This window comes from Apiospora hydei (assembly GCF_038363865.1).
Source record: "Apiospora hydei strain CBS 114990 chromosome Unknown utg000002l_segment0_segment0, whole genome shotgun sequence".
Lineage (NCBI taxonomy): Eukaryota > Fungi > Ascomycota > Sordariomycetes > Amphisphaeriales > Apiosporaceae > Apiospora > Apiospora hydei.
The window spans coordinates 3,233,865-3,251,426 of record NW_027117361.1 but is presented as its reverse complement, the minus strand read 5'-3'; the positions used below and the strand labels follow the sequence as shown (position 1 = coordinate 3,251,426).

At 51.6% G+C, this 17,562-nt stretch overlaps 4 protein-coding genes across 4 annotated transcripts; 3 read left to right on the top strand and 1 right to left on the bottom strand.

Annotated features, from left to right (window-relative positions):
• Positions 1-613: 613 nt before the first annotated feature.
• PG997_001033 (uncharacterized protein) lies at positions 614-3,530 on the bottom strand (the record flags this gene model as incomplete). Its single annotated transcript, XM_066805348.1, is given in 4 exon segments — positions 614-982; positions 1,048-2,002; positions 2,016-3,365; positions 3,424-3,530. 4 exon segments carry the CDS (start codon positions 3,528-3,530, stop codon positions 614-616), a joined length of 2,781 nt encoding a protein of 926 aa, XP_066675121.1.
• A 3,948-nt stretch (positions 3,531-7,478) lies between these two features.
• Positions 7,479-8,664, top strand: PG997_001032 (uncharacterized protein; the record flags this gene model as incomplete). Its single annotated transcript, XM_066805347.1, has 2 exons — positions 7,479-7,521; positions 7,580-8,664. The coding sequence occupies 2 exons, from the start codon at positions 7,479-7,481 to the stop codon at positions 8,662-8,664; spliced, it is 1,128 nt and encodes a 375-aa protein (XP_066675120.1).
• Positions 8,665-9,409: 745 nt separating this feature from the next.
• PG997_001031 (ATPase WRNIP1-like protein) lies at positions 9,410-11,149 on the top strand (the record flags this gene model as incomplete). The annotated part of the gene is made up of 1 exon (XM_066805346.1): positions 9,410-11,149. The coding sequence occupies one exon, from the start codon at positions 9,410-9,412 to the stop codon at positions 11,147-11,149; it is 1,740 nt and encodes a 579-aa protein (XP_066675119.1).
• Positions 11,150-15,554: 4,405 nt separating this feature from the next.
• On the top strand, positions 15,555-17,129 carry PG997_001030 (APH-domain-containing protein; the record flags this gene model as incomplete). Its single annotated transcript, XM_066805345.1, has 1 exon — positions 15,555-17,129. The coding sequence occupies one exon, from the start codon at positions 15,555-15,557 to the stop codon at positions 17,127-17,129; it is 1,575 nt and encodes a 524-aa protein (XP_066675118.1).
• Between the last annotated feature and the right edge of the window lie 433 nt (positions 17,130-17,562).

Sequence of the window (17,562 nt, the reverse complement as noted above, 5' to 3'; positions counted from 1 at the left end):
AGCTAGCGACCGGAGACGGAGACATGTTAGGGTTTCATAGGTGCCACAGGCAAAGTATCATGGATGCTTTAAACTCATTTCTTGATTCTTAAAGTTCACCCCCATCTCCACGCTCAATGTAATCGCTAGTCCATAACTAATCAAGGCGACGCAAAAGTTCGCATCCCCCTTCCCCCACAGGCCTCCCCATCGCATCTCTCGAGAGAAACCCGACGCAGGGTCCTCTCCAGCTCGCTTGGTCTGCAAGAGCAGCTCTGCAAGTCGACAAGATTCCACTGAGCTTGTGCCAGAGGATCCATCGCCGGCTGCGCGAACGGGGAGCGGAAAGACAGGAAGAAGCCGCTACGTAAGGCGCTTTGCGCAATCTGCTGCCGCGCTTGTTGCACACCCACCTTGTGCAGTATCCATATCGTCGGATGGAAATTATAATCATACAAAAGTTTGTACCTGCTCGCATAATCGAAGCGACTGGGTCCCGACTGATCTCATCAGAATCACCCCATACGTTATTGCGTGGTCATGTAAAGCATCGCTTCAATGACGAGACCCCAAGGTCAAACCAACCAGCAGACAGGAAGAATAGCAGAAGCTTCGGAGTGATTTTGCGTCAGCTTTACTCCTCTTCCGAATCGCTCTCCTCTTCTTCGTCGCTCGAGTCGCCAGGGCGGTTCTCCTCATCGCCTGGCATGGGCTCTTGGCTTCCACTGCCTTGGCGTTGGAACTGTGCTTTGAGCTCCCGCAGTTTCTCAATGTTGCGTTCTTGCTCATGCTTATTCATCGGTTTGTTCTTCTTCGGCTTGGGGAGGGCGCTGTTCTTAGCCTTCGTCTCCTCCGCTTGCTTGGCTTCCTGTTTAAATTCAGGCTTCGAAGATACTGACTGGTAAATACCAGGATACGACTTAGTTATCAGGTCGAACAATCTGCTCAGAGCCTCTTGCGACAGAGACTCAATATCCAACTCCAATTGGCCATCATCGTCCTCCTACACGTTCATCGTTAGTCCCTCGATCAAAGGTTGTCAAGTGAGTGAGTAGTCCATTAACTTACCTTCTGGTGGGTGTCTTTCTTGATGATATCCACCGCTTTATTCAGAAGTGGCCCGTCCAGCTCATTAATGCCTTCAGCAATCACGGCCTTCTCAAGATTGCCCATATGGCGCTTCTTCGAGGCAGTCTTCTTACTTGTCCCAGAGGCCTTCTTAAGGACTGGGACGCTACCGCTCGACTTCTTCAAGCCATTGCCTGCTGCGGCGCCACCACCTGAGCTAGACTTTGGCTTGGACTTGCTGATGCTCTTCTTCTTGGACTTTGTTTTCTTGGACTCGCCGCTGAACTTGGTCTTCTCTTCAACCAATTTCCGTTGCAGCATAGAAACGACGTTCTGTTGGATCTCGATCATGGTCAAGTCAGGTTTCTTGGCCCCGAGGAGGCCGTTGAGCTTGACTTGCTCCTCGCTCAGCCGAGATTGAAGATTGCGAATGGAGTCGTTTTCTTGTTCCTCGGCCTCGGCCTCGCTCTCCTCGTCTGAGTCATGCGCACTAAGTTCCGGAGTCCCAGCAGAGCCAGCGCGAGACCGAATAGGTGCGTTCTTCGCCATCCACGCGTCCTTCTTGGCCACCTCATCCTTGAAAATAGCTTCAAGGGCTTGCCCTGAGAGTGTGACAAGTGAGTCTTGACCGTTGAACTGCTCCGAGTTCGCCACCATTTGGCGCAAGTCCTTCTCGATCTCCTTGCCAGTTCGATATTCGCCGCGCTCTAGTTTCTGGGACATTGTCCCCAGATCCATCGGCTTCTTGATTATGCTGAAATAGGTAGGAATATTGAAAGCAACAGGGTCTACGGGCTCCAAGAAGAACTGGTTGTGATTCCAATGTTTGGCCTTCTTCACTTCCATGAGACACTCACCATAAAACTTCAACTCGGGATCCAGTCTCTTCTTCAGACCAGGCTTCGACGAGTAGTCTGGATCGCGGTTTTTGGGAGGGTTGATAGGGCGCTTTGGCCTGTCTCCGTCACCCCTCGTGGAATCCCCGCCGAATTTGGGGCATGCCGTTGGGGGGAGAGCAAATGCTGGTCCTGAAGACGATGCGGATGTCGGAGGAGCAGGAGAGGGGGCGGGACACCACGTTGGTTGTCGATTCGGTCTTGGCCTTTGGGCTTGTTGTGGGCGGCGCACGTGGTTGAGACTGCGACTGGCGGCGTACCTGGGTGGCAGCTCGGGGTTCGGTGTGGCGCGTAGGTTGGTGCTTGCCCTTGTCGCTCCTGAGAGGCTCCTCGTTCTTGGAGATCTCCACTAGGCGGCCTAGCAAGTCATTGCGCACCTGAAGAGCAGCGAGCGTAACAAGATTGCCTGGACCGTTGAACTTGAGCGCATTGTCGTGGAGGAGCTGCAGGTCTGCTTTGAATTCACCGAAGGTTTCGTACTTCGTTTCTCGCAGCTTGACCTCGAACATGGACAGATCAACAGGGTTTTCGATTTGTTGCTTGTAAGAGTCCCAAACCCCAGGCCATAACTTCTCTACGGAAGAACGGAAGTTACTGCCACTCTTGGTCTTCTTGACTCTGCCAATCTGCGCGCGAATCTCTTTATTCTGGTAGAAAGTAATCGGCTTATCGTTAGGCACGCTATCTGCCAAATCGTCCGACGGGTTCGTTGGCGCGGGGGATAGACCGGTAGCAACGCCGATACTGTCCTTCGCCGCGGCTTCAGACTGAAATTCGGTTTTAGCGCGTTTTGCAGAGCGCTCTTCATCGGCATCATCTTCACGCTCCCGCGCAACCTTGCCAGGCGTAGCAGATCTCTCCTTCAAGGCGGCACCACTCTCTGGCTTGTTTTCGACTGGAGCAGCTTCCTCCATCTTGACATCTTCGGTTGTAGACGGCTCCGGTGGCTGGCTCACTTCTTGTGGAGAAGAGACAATGGCCGGCTCGCTAAGCGCTGTTGCTTGGGTGCTTTCGCCATGTTCGCCACTCGATGACAAATCCGGTTGCCCACTAGACTCATCCACCTCCATTGAATCATCGGCAGAGGTTTCCGCGGCAGGCTTCTCATCTTCTTTCTCCGTCGTCGGTAGTTGAGGTTCGGGTGAAACTTTGGGAGCTTCGGTTTCCTTCGATTCAGACTTGGCAGGAGCAGCGTCTTCCAGAGCACCGTTCGCATCTACCATGTCCTTATCCACGGACTCTGCAGTGGGTTTGTCTTCTGTTGGCTTTGGCGATTCCTCGGCACTGATGCTTGCGTTTGCAGTAAATGCTTCCTGGTTCTTTGCCACCGTGGTCTCCTCAACGGGCGGCTGCGGTGAACCTGCTTTCCCATTGACAGTGCTGGGCTCTTCTGATTTGGAGGCCTCATCTGAAGACGCGTGGCTGCATAGCAAGTGTATTAGCATCAAATACAAGTAGTTCGAGGGCAAAGAACGCCTACCCATTAACAGTTGGCTCGACAGCTTTCTCGACAGTCTTTCTCTCACCCTCGGGCTCAGGCTGTGCGACCTTTCGGTCGATGATGTTTTGGGGCTCTTCTGTCGCCATGATTGCCATTCAGTCGATTGTCGATTGCCGCGGTTGGTAGTTTGCCTGGAGGCTTGAGACGATGCGACGTCAAATGTCCATGCAATCCGGGGCTACAAACACCATTTCAGTCAGCAAACTTCCGACGGGTAGTATGATTGCCAGAAAAGATGAAAGCAAAGCATTAGCTGTGCCAACACTTGTTGCACCGCCGATGCCACTTGCGCGGGCTACGCCGAGAAAGGTGGTTTCCCTCGAGTATGCGCTCGTTGCCAGCCACTACTTGCTGATGGTTTATAAGTCGTACCGAAGACCAAGGCCACCTCGCGGGATTCCAGTGGAGTAATACTGATGAGGCTGTCGTTGATTGTATATGGTCGGCGAGGATGATTTAGAGGCCAATGTGCGCGCCCGGCGGCCGAGCAAGTGCAATCAAGACCAAAGGCAATGTCTGGGTTCAATGGCGACAAACTCAATTCTAGGAGCGACGACCTGGAATATGCTGCTTGAGTGCTTGCGCAAAAGCGTGTGTTCCTATTGGCGCGATGTTGCTGGCTGTTTGGTCGGAAGCTATGTTCCAGCCTTGCGCGATGCGACAGGTTGGAGTGGCGTAAAGAGGTGGCGGGCCAATGGGGGGAGGCTGGGAAAGGTTTCGGGTCGCAAAAAGGCGTATCAGTGCAGATGGTGCATCCGCAGCTATTTATCGCAAAAGCCCACTTCCAATTTTCTCTCTCAAGTCGCGTAGCTCTTGACGAGAGAAGAGAACACGCGCATGAGAAAAGAACTGGGGCGCGACCGAACTGAAAAGGGCTGGCGGATGGACCGTGCGCACGATCGACGACAAGGTAGGGTGGATTTATTTGTTTGCGCCAGCGAATGAGCTTGCTGTCTCGAAGATTGCGGTCGGCGCGTTCGGCGTGGGTCTGGCGACGGGATGGAGCGCCGACAGTTATTTAGGTCGGCCGAGCTTAGAAGCATTGAAACGGGGCGGCTGGTTTGAATGCTTCGCGATTGCGCTCCGGGAAATAGTGGGCAGACCAAGATGTCGAATCAAGGCCCGTCGCGAACGGGATGTCCCAGGAAGAAGACCGAGGGAGGATGCACAGTACAAGAACGCGAGGCAAGCTTTCGAAGGAAATATCGTACGGAGAAGAAAAACAAGTTAAAAAAAATGTTCACTCACTATATGCAAGGCAAGCAACACGAGCTGAAGACGGTTGCACAACAAAGTATGCGACTGGATGATGATGTTTATTTCTGTTGTGGTGTTGCGACAACAGCGTGCATAAAGTGGTGATGGCAACGAAAAGCGGAAACAGTTATACAGAATGTATAAGTTTTGAAACCCGGGGTTATGCTGCGCAAGAAGGAACACAATAATAGTGTGTTGGTCGTTGCGGCGTTGGAGAGGGTGTTGTGGTTGGCCGGTTGGTGGAGCTTGGCAGCGTTGCGATTGTTTGATGCGTTGAACTGAATCAGACCAAACAAAAGGTGATGACTTATCGTGGTGGTTTGGAGGGGTGTCACGATGTGCAAGATCGCGTGTATGCGGGTAAGGATGAGAGTTGAGAGTGCAAAGCGTGTAAATGGTGGATGAGAAGGTCCAATTTGCCAATTCGGGAGAAGAACTGATTGAATTAATAGCCTCGGATGCAGATGATTCGTCGGTCTAAGATAAACCAAGGTTTGGGTTGGACCAAGGTCAAGGTGAAGACAGCTTCCAAAGGGGGGCGAGGTTAGTGATGGGCGCAAGGCAATCGTCAAATCAATGAACCATCAATTTGAATGGCGCGACACAACACAATGGAAAGAGGGAAAGAGAGGGAGGGAATAAAAAAAGTGGTACTTGAAAGAAAGTACCTTTTTGAGCACCCAGGCAGCCCGACGATTTGATTGATTGAATCGACTGGATTGATTAATTGGACGGGTGGTTGGCGTCGGTGATGTCGGAGCTTCACACGGCGGAGGGGGGAGGCAGTGTGAGCGAGGTAGGGGGTGTGTGGTGAGGAAGGAGGACTTGTGACTGGGAGGGAGACAAGTCGAGACACGAGAGAAAGTTCGAAGGGGGGAGAAAAAAATAAAGTCAGGAATCAAGGACTCTTCTTTCCGATGGCCGTCGCGAAAAATTTGGGCTCTTGGGGCCACTTCTTATTTGTAGAACGCGCCAGACAGGGAATCACGACAAGGAAGCGGCGGACCCTGGGCCAATGGTTGTAGCAAAAAGAGCTTGGGCCAATCAGATAAAGCTATGGTTTACGTGTGGGTCGCATGATGAGACAAGAAGAACGAGAGTGCTGCTGCTGCTGCTGCTGCTGCTGCTGCTGATGCTGGCGTTTCTGGGCCACGGACCTGACAGCAACGCGAAAACAAAATGGCTTTCTCGACCTCCTGCTGCTGGCTTGCTGCAGCTCCGATCTCAGGAGAGCAGGCAGGCTGCTCGGATAAAACACAGACCAATAGCACCAACTTGGCAATACCTGATTCCATGAGAAAACGAGTACCTACATATCCAAGCGACGAAGAAAACAGAAAGCAGGTATGTAGAAATACAGAAAGACAGAGAGATGGAACATGCGACAAGTGGACAAGCGTCGAGCTCCTATGGGGATGGGGCTTTCCACAACCCAATCTCGACTTGCCGTCCGTCGCATCAAGGCTCTAGGCTGCCAAACCTACCTTGGAAAGTTTGCAGCCAATTGCACACTTTGCCTGGGAACAGCGTGGCTTCATCGTCGTCACGCACACGGCAGAGGAGAATTGTTCGTGCCTCCAAGGGCCAAAGTGTAATCGTCAAGTGTCGCCGCCGCTGCTGCCTCCAGACAAGATGGATGCGGTATGACTGGTGTTTGCAACTGCACGCATTTCCATTGAACGGAGTGCCTTCACATGGAAACGATGTAGGGTACCGGCTTTCGCTTGCACACCAGCAACTGAAAACAGATGTTATTGAATATGCGATGCGACTGTTCAGCCAGAAAAAGAAAAGTCATGTTCATGAAATTGAGGTCAAGGAAGTGCACATTCGAGTCATGGGGAAGGTTGCCAATAATGCAGAGGGAAAAAGAGTGTGATGCAGCGAAGGTGGTGGTTTAGGTACACTCATCTGAATCTGAGAGGGTGAGAGCAAGAGAGCGCACGGTGCTAGCTTTGCAAGAGATCCAAGCTCCAACAGCTGTCAGCTCCCGGCCTTGACAGACAGTCCAGGTCCAGGCGTTGCGGAGGGGCAATCACCAGACTGAAGCTGGGTAGCAGGGTAGGTACCCAAGGTAGGATGGGAGTAACCCAAGTACCCTCCCTACCTGCCCAGGTAGCAAAAAAGCTGGATCTTTTTCAACGCGCCCACCAACTGTCGTTCAATTGTGCGCTGGAATAAACACCCCTTGGACCGTCAAATATTGGTTGATTCTGGAATCAACAGTTAATCGATCGTCGAAAATCTGAAGCGTTGAAAAATATTTAAACTTTAAAAGCAGGTTTAATACCTGTTGAATATTCCTTAAGCGTTGATTTGGTGTAGAAATATTCCCAGATGTACGTACTGCAGTTTAACACTTATGAATTTCTGCCAGCCGACTCTGCTACCAGGTGACCTCACGCTAGCATCTGGAAAAACTACAACACCGTCTGCTTACTCATCATTCTCTCTTATCGGCAGTGGAGCGCGCGATGCCTATCGCCTTATCGAAAAAAAAGTTCCTGGCTTTGTCCAGAAAATTTAAGTGCACGTTATTGGTACAGGCGCATCTTGGGACTTGGGAACGTCCGTCAGCCAGTGTCCAATTTGGCAATTCAACTTCTTTGCACGTATCTACTACCTTCAATCAGTCTGGTAAATGGAATAGGCTTTTGAGGCATCACTACCGTCTTCGCCAATTGAAATCATCGCGGCATCTCGATTCTATCTCGTGCGATCTACGCACGACGACCATCACCACCTCTGGATAGTCCCTGCTCCCCACCTCAACGGCCATGTCGACGAAGCGAAAGGCCCCGGGGGAGGATCTCCCAGCCTGTAATTAGGCAGAGTGCAAAGAAGCAACTGAGGACGCATATCAACGAAGCCGATACAGCTGTCACCGGCGTTGACACCGATAAGCATGAATCAAATGCCAAGGGTGAAGGTGTCATAGAGATTTCGAGCGATGAAGGCAGCAGCGAGTATGACTTCTCCGATGAAGAGGAGGGCAAGCCTACGAGCGAGGCTCTTACGAAGCGCATCGGATCACAGAAGCTCAACAGCACCTCCAAGAATGCGCCTACGATACCCACTGAAAACGGCGACGTAGATACCAATATGCAGTCACCCAAGCCAGCAACCGAGGGCGATTCGGACCAGGAAGCTACCGAACCCACGTTTGGTGAGCGGCTTCACGCAGAGGAAACCATCGATGTCCCATCAGCCTTTCTGGCTCTACAGCCTTCCGCCACAGCCGCCCCAGGCAAAATTCTGGCACCTCCTAGCCTGGCATCTCTTGGTACCGCCCTCTCCCAAGCTCTCCGGACCGATGATGCGGACCTCCTCGAATCATGTCTTCGTACAACCGACGCGAACACAATCCGAAGCACAGTTCAGCGCCTGGATTCGTCTTTAGCAGGAATTCTGCTCACGAAACTGGCTTCGCGGATGCACAGGCGTCCGGGCCGCGCCGGCACCTTGTTGATATGGGTGCAGTGGACTCTCGTAACACACGGAGGAGCCCTTGCCACCCAGCCCAATCTCACCAAGAAGCTGGGCGAGCTGCACAGAGTCATGGAGGAGCGCACCCGTGGCCTCAGCTCGCTCCTGTCGCTCAAAGGCAAGCTGGACCTCCTGGTGCAGCAGATGAAGCTGCGACAGATGATGCAATACTCGAATGAGGATGAGGAAGACGAGAAAGAACAGGGCGTCGTTTATGTCGAAGGCGAAGAAAACGACGATGATATGGACGATGGTATCATGGACGTCGACGATGAGGAGATGGCCATGGCTAATGGCGTCGGCGAAAATGACTCGGAGGATGACGAGGATTCTAGCGATGACGAGGGTGCAGATGCGCTGGAAGCAGTAGAAGACGACATGGACGAGAACGAGGTGGACTACAGCGATAATGATTCGGTGGACGACGAAGACAGTGAGGTCGATGCTGCACCACCGGCAAAGAAAGGCCGTAGATGAGAGCTGGTAGCAGGCAGCAACTGGAGGGGTTGAGTATAGCTGTATGTTGGAATATAAAGCCCACTAGGACGGGACAAGCGATACCCGTAGATATTGGCAGCTGATAAAGCTCGAATACCATTATGTCAAGTGTGTTGTTATGGAAGGTTGCTTAGGTACTGCCGGAAGGAAACATAGAGGCCCGGGACAGTGGTTGATGTAAAACAAAGGCGCACATGATTCTATCAATAGATTCGGGTACCTGGCAGCGACATTTCCGGAGTACGTCAAAGGGATGGGATGGTCTACTGTCTACCCTGCATGTATCTATCCAGTTGATTAAAGGCGATGGATATTGCCTATCTCGTAGCCAATAACCAAAGACAATTGCGCTGTGCGATTCGATTCTAATGTTCGGCCAATCAACCCAATAGATGCCTGCACAAATCCAAGTAATGCAGGTCGGGTCGGGCCAGGAACCAGGCCAGGATATGCCCCACACGCCAAATAAAGTCACACGCGAGCCAGCGCGTCATTGGTCTCTCCAAAAATTGAAAGCTCCCGAATCTTAATTGAATCGATCTCGAGTTCTCGCGGACTTGGACTTTTTTTTTCATTCTCTATTTTGACGACTCCCATGTTTGCTGAGAGCATTGGGCCTATCCATGATTCCGAACCTGATATTTGTTTCTGATCGCCCGAGGAGCGACTCGCACACACTATCTCTACCGATCATCTCGCTCCGTTCATAAGTGTGCATGCCACCATGGTAGAGTGCCCGATCTGCGCCAACCAGGTGAGGCCTGCCAAGATCAACGACCACATCGACTCGCAATGCAAAGACTTCATCCTCGATAGCTCCGCCGAGGCTGCATCCTCATCATCGGCGCCCCATCCCGCGGCGGCGCCATCCACTCAACAAGCAACGCAGAATGGCTCGGCCTCCTCCCAAAAACGGCCGCCTTCGACCTTCTTCCAGACCCCGTCCGCCAAGCGCCATGCAACACCCGCCAAAGTCCTCACGCCCGCCGCCAATGGGACGAACGGAGTGCTCAAGCTGACCGGCGGCACGAAGCGCACCTTTGACGATGGGCCTGGGGCCTCCGACTACGATTTACCATCGGTGCCGGAAGCATCAGCAACAGCAGAAGGGGGACGCCAACAGCAAGAGGCGAACACACACGACGATTCAAGGCCGATAGCGAAGAGGACGAAGACAAACAGGGCAGCGCCTCTCGCCGAGCGCATGCGGCCGCAGAACTTCAGCGAGGTGTTTGGACAAGAGCTGGTTGGGCCAACTGGCGTGCTTCGGTCGCTGATCGAGCAGGATCGCGTACCCTCCATGATACTATGGGGTGGTAGCGGAACGGGCAAGACGACCATCGCACGGTGTATAGCGCAGATGGTTGGCTCACGATTTATTGAGCTGAACGCCACTAGCTCGGGCGTGGCGGAGTGCAAGAAGTTCTTCATGGAGGCCGAGAACGAGCTGAAACTCACTGGCCGAAAGACGATTATATTCTGCGACGAGATACATCGCTTCAGCAAGGCGCAGCAAGATATATTTTTGCGGCCCGTGGAAGCCGGTACGATCACCCTCATAGGGGCGACTACGGAAAACCCCAGTTTCAAAGTCGTGAACGCTCTTCTCAGTCGCTGTCGAACCTTTACGTTGCAGAAGCTCAGTACTCAGAACGTATTGAACATCCTCCAGCGGGCCCTGCAAATGGAACAGACCGGGTCCTCTCAACCACCGTCACCCTTGCTAGATGAAGAACTGCTAACCTATCTCGCCACCTTTGCCGACGGGGATGCGCGGACAGCCCTCAATCTTCTCGAGCTCGCTTTCTCCCTCTCCACACGCACGGAAATCACCAAAGCCGACATCAAGGCGGCGCTAACCAAGACCCTCGTCTATGACAGAGCTGGCGACCAGCACTACGATACCATCTCTGCTTTCCACAAGTCTGTCAGGGGCTCCGATGCGGACGCTGCGTTATACTATCTCGCGCGCATGCTGCAGTCGGGCGAGGATCCTCTTTTCGTCGCGCGCCGCATGGTTGTCATTGCATCTGAAGACGTCGGTCTCGCCGATAACACGCTGCTACCTCTCGCTACGGCTACATATACAGCCACGCAACAGATAGGGATGCCAGAGGCTAGGATCCCCCTCGCCCACTGTGCCGTGGCTCTCTGCCTCGCTCCGAAGAGCACAAAGGCCTATCGGGGTCTTAATAATGCCTATGCGGCGCTGAGGGAGCCGGGCGTGGCTGGTCTGCCAGTGCCCATACATCTACGCAACGCGCCTACTAGGCTGATGAGGGAGCTTGGCTACGGGAAGGAGTACAAGTACAATCCCAACTATCGCAACGGAAAAGTCAAGCAAGACTACTTGCCTGACGACTTGTTGGGGAGACGATTCTTGGAGGACCGAGATTTGGGTACAGAGATTGATCCGGATGTGGCGATGGATGAAGCCCCAGAAGCCGAGATGGCGTCAGGGTAGCGAGCGCTCGGGACGAAGTGCTTGATTTTTTCAAATAGCGGATTTCTACCTACGAACGGTTGGAAATGGCATGTATATTGCATATTGCATGGTTGGCATGTATCTACTTGCGATGCCCTCGCCCTGGAAATTGGGGGCCCGGGTTCATTTGGCATAGCGAGATACCACATCAATTGACAGCAACTTTCAGAGCTGAAATAGTGAATGGTCTTGAAAGCAAGAATATACACAGCTTGAAGTCACTCGGATCGGCGTTCCAACACAACTTCCAGCAGTTCATCATCTCATGCCCTAACATTTATTGACTCACTTCCTCCCCCTCCAGACCCCTCTTGTATATTGGCATGGCCATGTTGTTAATGCTGTTTTTGGCTTCATTGGCGTGACACGTTAAATCTCGGCTTTTGCATCCCCGCAAGCGGTTGCCGTTTTCAAAACTACGACGATTGTAGTGTCGACACTATCTCCTAGAATAGCCATGGTCAGGATACCACTTTCTGGGCCTTCACGCTGAACAACTCATACTCCTCCACTACCGACGCGGCGTTCTCCTCACGGAGGTTGAGGGCCCAACCACCTCGACCCATAGAAAAGTACAGCGGCCTTTCACCAGCTCCGCTCCCGCATAGTGTCCATGCTATCTGGTCTAAAACCCGTGTAGTTCCGCGCCGACTTCTCTTAACCTAGCCATTACAAGATGGCTTTCAATGCTCCTTGCGGTGAACACATGCCTAGGTTACAGGCGATGATCGCGGAGGTTGGTCTAGGTTGGTGCGAGGGACTGACTAACAGGGCCCAGCCAGCAGTCGATGATCACTAGGGTGGGTTCAAGTTCGCTTCAACACCACCGCGCAAAGTGGAGAAGACGTTCGGTCAGCGATACACGTAGACACTCTCTGTCGTGGCCGTACCCTCCCCCAAAACACGGTGAACGGAAACTCTGCTTGGCGCAGTTCGTCGCCGACCGGGCCGTTCGCATAGCGGGGTCTGACTTGGACGCATTGCTACCGATGAGCGGAGGTAGCGAGGAAAACGTGTAAGCCGATGCCACAAGTGCGGTGGGGGCGCGATACTGGAGCTTGCTGGATCTATATCGGGGCGCGATGCGGAGAGATCCTTTAAACAGCGGACAGAAAACACATGGAGCTGGGTTGTTCAAGATCAGACAGTGGACATGCGTACACCAGATGCGTGTCTCCTCGACCGCCAGACTCGTTGGGTGTCTTATGCTGTCGAGATCGACTGGCTTTGACAGTGGCTGGCTGTCACCCCGGACAGTGCCCCATGGATTGAGAACCCGTGGCCTTGCTCGTGATATCCTCAACCGGAAAAGTGTTGAATCGTTCGACAATCGGTTCCGTCGTCATGGAATGCATTTACCACCTCCGCCATTAGTCCGGACTCTGGGATATGGGTTAGACGGGGCAGCAACAGACTGGGTCATTAGACTTACAGACGCTGCCCGATCCGCGACTTGAGCCTGCGTGTCCTAGATTTACCCCCAATGCTGAGTGACCGTAGATGTAGCGCCATGAGCCAGGCGGATTAGGTTAGGACCGAAGAAGCGATGCGAATGAAGAGATTTGCTGCGCGCTCGTGTTAGGCGCGCGAGGAGTCTACGATGAAACTGGTAGTTCGAAATTCCACCATTTGCGACATTAGCAAGGGCGCGCAGATATTCCCAACTAGAAGCCTGGCAATTCATCAATCATCAGCGTTCTTGGAAATGGGGTTGAAAGAGGTGGTTTGGAGATATCGGTAAATGCGTTGCGTCCATGCCACTGTATGTATCACCGTGCAATGTCCTGTAACAGGGCACCCATCGACGGTAAGCTCGCCGACAAGACCGATTCATATGTCCACGCCCTTGCCCTCGCCCCCGGCACCAACGATCCAGCTCCGGGTCAGGCCACAGACGAGCCCCAAACTGCATTGAGACGTTCCTCGTCTGACGGTACACGGACGGTACTGCATTGACCCTAGTCATCGATGTATCAATTGATCGCATGCTATGCGTGAACCTGAACAGTTAGAGATCCCGGAACGGCATACATGCTCAATTTCAATTCGATAAGATACCGGCAGGTTCGTCCTCAGCGTGAGGTAGCCGAGGAGCAGAGCGGGTGGCGTCCGGGTACGTGGTAGTGGAGGCCAAGGGTTCGCGGGAACTAAAGTTTAAGCGTGGCCCCTTTTCTCCTCATGCGGAGAACCGAGTCCGCTCGGATTGCCTAATACGGCAATACCATGCCCCGTATGCGCCGGGAGCCCGTCCGTACTTGAGGGCCCGAAGACCGGACTAGCGATGGGTCCTTCCCTGATACTCTCATTATTCCACTTCAAAGCTGGTATGATTGTCGTTGTTGGTTGGCAATACAATTTGAATTCTCAGTAAGATGTTTTAAGTGCCTTGAAGTCAAAGAGTGATCTTCAATACTATCATCACCAGGCAAACCCATTCTCATTTGGCAGGTTTGCTACTACCAAACTATGAATCATTTGCCACAGAGGAATCAGAGATCATGTATTTTAAGCAAGAGCACAGCTTCAGTCATAGCTCATATGATCAGTCATGTAGCTGATGTAGAAGCACTTTGCCATTGGATTGAGACTGGCAACACTGCCCATTTTTGCTACCCCAGCGTTGAGGTTGCTCTCATACGTCTGGGGGTGGTGCTAACTACACTGGCCACTCCGTAGACAGCCAGTTGTCACATTGCAGACTTACAGTCATATTACGACCAGTAAGCATCATTCTAACTGTTGGGTTTGCCCTACTTATGATGTGTAGTAAGAGACAGGATGGAGTGGTTTTATGTTTGTAAGGTATTTACGTTACAATAAAGGAGTGGCAGAGGTAATAAAATGGCGCCACCTTACTGCTAAGTGTCTAGGTATTCAATTTAGATAGCATGTAATAACAATGGCCAGGCCATAAAGTAGTCAGATAGTAAGACAGAACGATATGGTATTAATTCGGGGTAAGCCCAGGAAGCTCACATTCCATCCATTATCATACTGCCAGTAGGCTGGTAAAGCTTGGTGAAAGCCCAACATCAGCCAGGCTAGGGCTACATCCGTTTCGATATTTATTGTATAATCAACAATATGCCAAAAGGTAGGCCGGCCTAGATAGGGTGCTGGCGTACCTGATAAGCCCCCAGGTGACCGACATGTGAGCTGAACGTGCCATGGAAAACCTGTAGAGCTCCCTGCAGAACAATAAGGACAATCAGTTGTACCTTGATTGAATCACTGAACAGCTGAAGCAGTTATTGAAAAGCTGTACATCACTAAACCACCAAGCCTGCCTTCTGCTTCATCTCTCCGAAGGGCAGAATCCAACATCACATCTTCATCCATGCTTCCAGCAAAACACCAATTTCACCGAAACACACTCTCGATGGATCAGGAACACACACAGAGCAAGAAATTTCTCTTTTCTCTTTTCTCCCCATCCCCAGTATTCGCAGGCACTGCTGTTGACAGCACTTCTTTTGGTCCCGTTCTCATCGACCCCCATTGTCACCAATCCAGTTGACACCATTGCAGTCGACATCACTGCCGTTGTTACCACACACCTATTGCTCTTGCTACCACACGTCATTACGAACCTCGTTGCTTGGCTAGACTGCCAAGTATACGAACGAATGCCCAAAACACATCACTGCCCCTTGCAGGGCAAAAGGAAAGCTGGACCTTGTGCAAGTTCGCAAAAGCCGTATTGCACAAACCACCAAGGTCCATGTCCTGATCACCCAGATGACATCTGCGTGAAAGGAGAGCCATGCCGCATTTGCATCGCAGAAAACATCGCTCAAAGTAGCCGAATCGCAAAAGCGAAGCTCAAGGCTGAGAAGGAAGCGGAGGAGGCCATGAGACTGGAAAAGCTCAGCGCCGGAAAGACCGGGGGCAAGAGGTAAGCCAAACCCTTCCGTTCACACTTCCAATGCTCACATTGACGGTTACTGACAGCAAACAGAAAATGAAATGGAACTGGACTCATCGGGCAAGGGACAGGATTCACCATGCAAAGAGCAGAATTCAGGTAGCCAAAGCGTAATGAATCAGTGAGCAAACCATGTAGCTCATCAATAAACAAAAAGGCAAACGGTCCACCTGCATTGTGTACATTGAAAACTTGCATGTAAATCCTATCAATGAATTGAATGTTTCATTCTAGTAGTCTCCACTTTCCTCTTTCAGCGTCTGAGGGCCATTTGGACTTTTCCGAGTTGTGTCTGTTTCGGCTTGAATACATGTAATTCTACTAATTCAATCCAGACAACTGATATTTATTATCTATTCAGCCACCAGGCTTCTCCCTGAATCTCATTCTCACCCGACTCTCCCACAAAATCTTCTGCATTCTCTCTTTGCTACGAAAGAAAACCCCAGCCAACCCAACATGAACCAGTCAACCTCCAAAATGCCACTCGAGGCGGCGCCTACCGATGTGACGCCTGCAAGGTCTCGCAATTTACGCACAAGCATATGCTCCATCGATTCACAGAAGTTTGTGCCATGCGATGAATCTGAGGTTTCTTTTGCTGCGGAGGAAGAGACCATCGATCGGATTACTACCCTCTGCAAACAACTTTGGCCATCTGTCGAACATGATTCCATCGATGTCCAGTATCTTGACGAGGGAACATACAACCAACTATTTGTCATATCTTGCGCCGATGCTGCTGGCCAACTGCCAGACGTGGTGCTCCGCCTTCCGTGGGACGACGACTCGATAACTCGCACTGTTGCCATTCTCGAGTACTTGAACGAGTTTACAGATCTCAAGGTCCCGAAGGTTATCACTTGGGATGCGACTGAGGACAACGCCCTTAACCATGACTATGTCATTCTTTCGCGAATTCCGGGAAGAACTCTGCAGAGCGTTCTGGGAGACCTTTCACAAGAGCAGAAAGTCTCCATTGCCAAGGAGCTTGCAAGCTTGTACCTACAGATGGAATCGATCACCAGTCCCATTGCAGGGCGAATAAAGGCCCATGGGGAAATCCCACCTGGGGGTGACGCCAATCATAATGTCTTCATACAGCCATTTGGGACCGAGTATCTCGAAATACCCAACAATCCGGTCGATTGGAACAACAAAGAGAATGGCATCTTGCCCATCGAGCGACTGCGGCACGATCCACCTAACCTCTCCATCACTGAGGTCATGCTACCAATCTACCAAAGACGCATCTACGGGGCGCTTAATAGACGGACTCCAAATGAGTATCTTCTGGGCCGTTTTGGGCCTCTCCAGAAGATGGTTCAAGGCATGGTGGACAATGACCTCTTCAAGCCTGAGAATGACTACATCTGCCTACAACATCCGGATTTCTTCCCACGCAACATCATGGTCGACTTCCAGCCGGATCCTGTTATCACAGGCATTATAGACTGGGACAACGCAAACTTTTCGCCTCGATTCGCTGCTCGTGTCCCGCCCCGATGGCTTTGGCAGACCGGCTGGGGAGTCAACGAAGATGAAGACAAAGACAATGAAGACGGCGAAAATAATGATGATGGGAACGAAGAGAGTGAAGACGACGACGAGTGTTCCCAATGCGGCGGTCACTACGATTGGAATGAAGAACCCTTAGATGCCCAGGGAAATGAGCCCACCACACCAGAAGATGCAGAGATCAAGAGAGCGTTCGAGGAAGCTGTTGGAGAGAACTGGGTTTGGGAAGCCACCAGCCCTTGGTTCCCTCTTGCTAGACGACTCTTACAATTCTCTCGTCGTATCTTGTACACTGAACAAGATGACGACAATATTGATGAGTGGAAGAGGAGATGGGATGCGCTTTTCCCTGATACTCCATGTAGCTATGGATATCTTGGCGATCTAGAAACGAATTCAGATACAGCTGAGACGACGGAGCACCCGGAAGGCGACGATAATGATGATGAGGACAAGGATACTATTGAGGCCGAAGCTCTAAGCTGGCAGATGGCGCACATTGGGTCCTCACTTTGATGGATAATCTAGAGCTGATATGGTTGTCAGACACGACAGGAATTGCTGATACGAGCTGATGAATCATGAGAGACAAATAAACTGGCTTATGTGTCTACCCTTACAGGAGCAGTGTGAACCCTAAACGTAATTATCTAATAAATCAAATTTATACGGACTACTCCTGACATCAAAAGTGAGGTGTCCGTGGGTGGACAGTTAATAAACATGAACAGAATGCGTTTGGCAAAGAGTGTTCTCTGTAGAATAAACTATCACAGGTTATTCATGATCTTCGTCATCTCTTCAGCTACAAGTTTGACCCTGTCTCTAACATCCTCCGGGCACCTGGCAAACCTGTCTGGATGCCATGTTAGTTCCTGCTCCCTGAGAAATGATTTCCTTTTCTCCGGGGAAAACTTGTGTACGGCCACATATGCCTCGACCATTTCCT